Source organism: Choloepus didactylus, assembly GCF_015220235.1.
Source record: "Choloepus didactylus isolate mChoDid1 chromosome 5 unlocalized genomic scaffold, mChoDid1.pri SUPER_5_unloc1, whole genome shotgun sequence".
NCBI classification, from domain to species: domain Eukaryota; kingdom Metazoa; phylum Chordata; class Mammalia; order Pilosa; family Megalonychidae; genus Choloepus; species Choloepus didactylus.
This window is the reverse complement of record NW_023637573.1, coordinates 576,200-582,199: the sequence shown is the minus strand read 5'-3', so window position 1 is coordinate 582,199 and position 6,000 is coordinate 576,200. Positions and strand designations below refer to the sequence as shown.

The 6,000-nt window shown below is 40.2% G+C and overlaps 1 protein-coding gene across 2 annotated transcripts; it reads right to left on the bottom strand.

Moving 5' to 3' along the window:
* Positions 1-665: 665 nt before the first annotated feature.
* LOC119524349 (PHD finger protein 20-like protein 1) lies at positions 666-5,811 on the bottom strand. 2 transcript variants are annotated; one of them, XM_037822938.1, is made up of 3 exons: positions 5,364-5,811; positions 4,194-5,218; positions 666-4,004 (listed from the first exon to the last, which is right to left on the bottom strand). In XM_037822938.1, exons 1-3 carry the CDS (start codon positions 5,444-5,446, stop codon positions 2,317-2,319), a joined length of 2,796 nt encoding a protein of 931 aa, XP_037678866.1. In that variant the 5' UTR covers positions 5,447-5,811; the 3' UTR covers positions 666-2,316. The 2 variants fall into 2 exon arrangements, with proteins under 2 accessions (XP_037678866.1, XP_037678865.1); XM_037822937.1 differs by having other exon boundaries at positions 666-5,218.
* Between the last annotated feature and the right edge of the window lie 189 nt (positions 5,812-6,000).

The window sequence follows — 6,000 nt, the reverse complement described above, 5'->3', positions numbered from 1 at the left end:
TTTATAACTATTACACTAGTTGCTTGTTATACTTATCTCTTTCCTCTTCATAACAACCTGGATAAATAGGTGTCTTTATCTCTAGTTCACAGTTAAGAAGAAGCTAAGTCATTTGCTGGTAATCAGGCAATTAAATATGGGCAAAATGGGCTTAGTTTCTCCTTTCTCTTTTATACAATTTTATCTTTCTCTCTGTACTCATGTGCACTACACTGAAAAGATGATGCTATACTAACGCCTGCTAATCAGATGGCACCTTAGTCCTAAAGCTTATATTTATTTTATGTTTGGGAAATTTAATTTTATTATTTCTAAGAACAAAGGAAAATGGCAACACAGATATCTAATGTGTAGAAAAGTAAGCAGAGAGATTAGAAAGAGAAGCTTAGAAAAACAGAAAAGTGAAAGCCTGGGAATTTGGCCACCTAATTTTTTTTTTTTTTTTTTTTTTTTCTATCAGTCAAATCTTTATGACAAAATTAATGCATCACAAGTAAATACACAGGACTGTATTTTATGTCTGTGATCTTTGGCACATTTGTCAAGTCGCAGACTCTCAAAAAGGCAATAAAAATTTCTAATGACTCTCTTGCACATTCTTTTAATCATCTTTACACCAAAATGTAAGGCCGCAAAAAGGCAAGCTGAAATTTTAAGATACGTGGAACAGTTTTAATAAAGAGTTTTACATACAGTACCTTACATATAGAACAGTGTGTTTGCAAATTTAAATAATATTTGAATGTACAGTGGTATGTATTCTTATCAAAGATAAATTCAAGTTTACTGTCTATCAGTTCTAAAATGCATTTATACAGATTGCTAGAACTGATAAACAGAATGAGGCAAAAAATATTCAAGTGTTATATGTCATCAAATAGCCTCCTCTTAACAGTCTTTTTCCCCTTTTAAAAAAAATTTCAAAACCTGTACATACATTTTAATTTTAAAAACAGTCTGTTAAAAGGTAACATTTCATGTTAACCACCAATTCTTAAGAGTCTATAGTAATAAAACTAGATATGTGTAGATATAAATATGTGTCTGTTATGCACATATGTACGTTGAGTGTTTGTTTAAAACAAGCACACACACCTCGCATACCTGCGTACGGAGCACTGGGGGCGGCAGACAGCTCCCGTAGCGCTGACAGACAGTAGGACCTAGGCTCAAAATCCAGCAAGAGCTAATACAGCAACTTAGTTGCCTTTGGTTTCAGAAACTTGTCCATGTGACCAAAGCTAAAAGTTATGAGTGCACATGTGTTTTTAAAAATAAAATTCATCTTCAGAAATGAAGCATTTCCAGTATTCCACTACTAGTAGTTAAAAAAATCCACGGCCACAAATTTATTTTGATATTTTTGTCACTCCTCATCCCAGCTGAGGTTGTTTACATTTTTTTTTCCTCTGAAGGCAAACAACAAGCATACTCAGGATTAAACTGTATGTTGAAGCCTGAATACTGCAATTCCACTATATATATAATATATATATTATACACATATATATTATATATGATATATACATTTTTGATGGACTGATGGCATTATGTGAGACTTGGGGTGGGAGAACTCCCACAATATTTAAAATTCTCTTTCCAGCAGTATCAACATCATTTGGCACTGGTGGCCCTTCTACAAGCCAATTTGTTTTTGATAAGCTTAGTACCTGCAATAAACTCCAATTATCTGGTGTCTATTTTTAAAATATATTGATAATGAAGTAAGAATTCCACAACTGTTTTTCCAGAAGTGATGCTTCTACTGTCAGTTTTCTGACTAAGAACGTTAATCACCCAGAAAACAGCTCATGATCCCATATAAGTTTAAATGCCCTAAACTTCTGTGCAGCTGGATCAATTGCAGAGCAGACAGTTCTTACAGCAACTTTGTAGAACTCTCCAGAATTTAAATTTCCTCTATAATTTTGTTTTTAGCTAAATGCTGGTTTATAAATGTGGGTCTTTCTACTAAAAACCATATAAATGTACCATACTTCTTTCTACAGATATCTCAAGCTTCATGTGAACAACTTTTCAAAACACCTGCCAATTCGAGTCCCTTTAGTATTATATTCTACTTCACTGATCCATGGCATTTAACACATTACCGCTTGCGGCTTGTTCATGGAATTTTTTATATTAGCTTTCTTGATAAGGTTTCATATTCTTTTCCAAGATGCCATCCTACTGATGTCACAAATCAGTAAGTGACCAAACATTACTAAGGTTTTTAACTATCCACTTAGTCATGTGGATAATAAAAATGATTTGACTGAAGAGAGCCACATTCTTTTCATCAAGTTTTCACTGTTGTCATACAGAACAAAGAGTTGCTATTTGCTGTACTTTGCTCATGTCCATGAGTAGCTGTTTTATGTGGCGTTTAAGTTGTGGCAGTCTTGCGAGAGGATCTGGTGGTTCCAACTCCCCTGTGAAATCAAGCCAGCTTTCCAAAACATCAACTTCTTTTTCTATTAGATCCATCCTGCTGGTAACTTCATTCTGCACATTTTCTATGTGTGTAAGGAGATTGAGCTGCCACTGAAGATGTGAGTCTCTTGGGTCTTCAGTGCCTTTTTTATCATTATAAACAAATACTGTATTCACTTCAGAAGGATTCTTTTCAGGCATTCCATCTTCTTTTACTGAGTACTGTAAATGGTTTTTATCAGTTATATGAAATTCTTGTTCTTCTTCAAAGCTACTACTATCATCATCATCTGAGATCCCAGGATCTGCAAGAGATTGGCAATCCTGACCAAAACTTTGTGGCTTTTGGTAGCTGTGCTCACTTGTTATGTAAGTTCCTTCCATTTTTAGAGGCAAACGAGCTGGCTCTTTGTGGTTCTGAACATGAGCTGTCTTTTCTCTTAGATTAACTGTGTCTTGCACCGCCATTCTTTTCTCTACCCCAGCAATTACTTCATCTTGATTTTTTCGCTTCCCAGGACAAGCCCAGAGATGAAGATCAGGATGATGTTTATTTTTTAATATTCCAATCTTCAGCTGTAAGCCATGCAGTACTTCTGTAATGCCATAGACATCAGCAAGGAGATGATGGGTGGAAACTATCTTTTTGGCATTGAGATGAGAATAATTTTCTTTTAAAAATGATAACCCATACATTCTCCCATTATTCAACCATTCTCTATCATAACGGTATTTTGCACTCCATCTCTGACCAGGAGGGTCTCTGCAAATGTAGCAGATGTATTGCTCTGGGATGCTCTCCTCCAGCAGCCCCATGCACGCACTGTGCTGCCAGCACAGGCACTCCTCACACTGAATCATAAAGCCGTTCTCCTCATCCATTTCACAAATACATCGCACAATTTCATCAAGATCATCATCTTCATCCTGAGATTCCTCAAAATTGGTTGAATCAAAGTCCTGATTGTACTCATCCCCACTAAGAAGCAAACTCTCCGTTGAAGAATCATCTAGGAATTCCATGTCTGATAAGTTTTCACCACTAAGATCAACTGACAAAATTGCCCTTGGGTACTGATAGGCTGTATTTTTCTCCGTAAACATGCTTCGCAGAGCCAAAGAACTCCCAGAAGATCGAGTTAGTGGAGAAGAGCACCTTTCCAAAAATTCTAGAGAACTGTCTTCATAGTCTGAATAATCATGCTGCTTAGATTTCTTTTTCTTTTTCTTCTTCTTCTTCTGTTTTGGCTTGTAGTGATCTTTGTCTCTCTTCTCTTTTCTTTCCTTATCCTTTTCTTTTCTCTTACCAAGTATTGTTGAGCTTTTTTCTTCCAATTTCACTTTTTTTTCTGTTTTCAATAATCCTGAAGCTGTTGGAGTTCCTCTTCCATCAGCTACTGCTTTGGATGAAGGGTAAGTCAACATCTGTGCAGCTTCCTTTTCTGCCCTGGGGCCTTCGTTATGGTAAGAGAGATCTGGAGCTAGTGGGGCTGCAACTTCTGAGCCACGACTTAAGTCAAGAGGGAGGCAGGATCCCAGCCTCTCAAGTGACAAATGTGCAACATCAGGCACCTCTGTTACTGAAGACTCTTGCTGATTTTGAGAACTGACAGAGAATACTTTCCCATCAGTGGCTGGAGAGGGAGAAGAAACCTTTTCTACAGAATCATCAGGCATGGGCAGGGTGGCTAAACGCTGAGATCTTCTTCTCCGCTCACTATGCTTGAAAGGTCTAGGGGGATTCACAGGCTGTGGAGGACTAGTTTTATTTATCACTGAAGAAGAGAGCTGAGATACAAGCGTCAAATCCTCGACTTGTATTAACTCTGGGGAAAGTGGTGATTTAGGGGGTTTTATACACCCAGAAGAATCTCCAGATTCATGTTTGCATTTCTTGCTGCGAGCCTTCCCTGAAGACAAAGTTGAGGATAACAGTGCAGGTTTCTGAGTGTTGGCAGAACTGCTAATATCAGCTTCATTTTTTTTCTGACTTTGAGGTTTAGGTGAAATCGCCTGCTCCAGCATTGGAGCCGTTTCACTGTAGTCTTCTTTTTTTTCAGCACCATCCACCCCAACAGCTTTGGATGCCAACAAACCAGTAATCTTGTTAAGTCGTGCTCTCTTGGCCTGAAATGAGTTGCCTTGATAATTTTTCCTCTTGTTGGATAATGTGCCCTCTGGCTGTGGAAAGACCATCTTTGGAACGTTCTCTACATGAAGTCCTACAAATGTTTCACTAGGTGTGGGAGGATCTTCCTTCTTCTCAGCTTCCAGTGTGGCTGTAGAAGTTGAAGTTTCTTCCTTCTTTGAAGGTACTTTAAACCATTTTCTCTCATCTTTATCTTTATCTTTATTGCTGTTAACGCTGGTTCGAAGTCTATTCCCTGTTTTATTTTTGGCTGCAGCTGCAGCAGCTGCTTTGACTAAAGCTATCCAATCCTGCCCCTTAGCATCCTCGGGCATGGCTTTAATGTGCATTCTTTTTAAACAACGAATTACTCCATCATAAAACTGAACTGTGAATGTTCCTTCTTTGTTAATTGCCTCAATCTTGGCAGGATAATAGCGACAGTCTGTCCAACGAGCCAGAACTTCTTCTCCAGCTTTAAAATCAAAGAAATCTTCCTCATCTTTGAGCCCTTCTTTTCTTAGTGCTGGTCTCTCAAGGGGTCGTAATCTATTGCTATCCCAGTAAATCCACTCATCGTAACGATGACTCCAGCGCTCAAAATGAACCAGCATCTTGCCTTCCTCATAGTCTATTTTTTCAATTCGTGACGGATACATTTGCAAATGTTCCATACAGCTCAGAAAACTCCAAATGTGTGGAAACAGCATTTGTCAATTCAAAATTTAGACTGTTCTATCAAACTCTGATACTTGGAGACATTTCCACATTTTTTAATCTTTCATTTTCCTTTCTTTTAGATCATTTTTGTAAGTAGTCCAGTGCCTCCAAACGAGCACCAATCTCAAAAGTGATTCCAGGACGATTTGGGGGCTTTTTACTCATCTTGGGATCCAGTTCTTCAGTATTTTCTTTTTACGGTGCAGGGACACCCCGGGCGGCCAGGCAGGAATCAGGCAGCCTCCAGGCCCCGCCGCCGCCGCCTCTTACCGACTCGGCCTCCTCTCCACACAGCAGCCCGACCGTCCGAGGCCGAGCCGGGACACGAACACGGCGGCCAGCCCGGGCCTCCGCCTCCGCCGGGGCAGCGGTCGGGAGGGAGCAGGAGCGGAGTGAACTGAGGCTGCAGCGCTGGGTGAGCCTGAGGTGGCGCGGGAGGGAGTCGGGTCCTAGCCCTTAAGCCTGCTCGGTGTCCGCTGCCATTGCCGCATCCGCCGCCGCCGCCGCCACCGCGGATCAGCTCTGACGCGACGCCGGGCTCCAGTGACGTCAGCCTCCTGCGACGCGCCGGAAGCAGCCCTGGTTGTGTCACGTTGGCCACCTAATTTTATTCTCATTTTATTCTCAGAACACAGGCAGCTGGAGGTTATTTTCTCATTCAAGCATTCCTAGCAGGAACCCAGGCAAGTGGCTTCGGATTACATTCTCCTAAAATGACT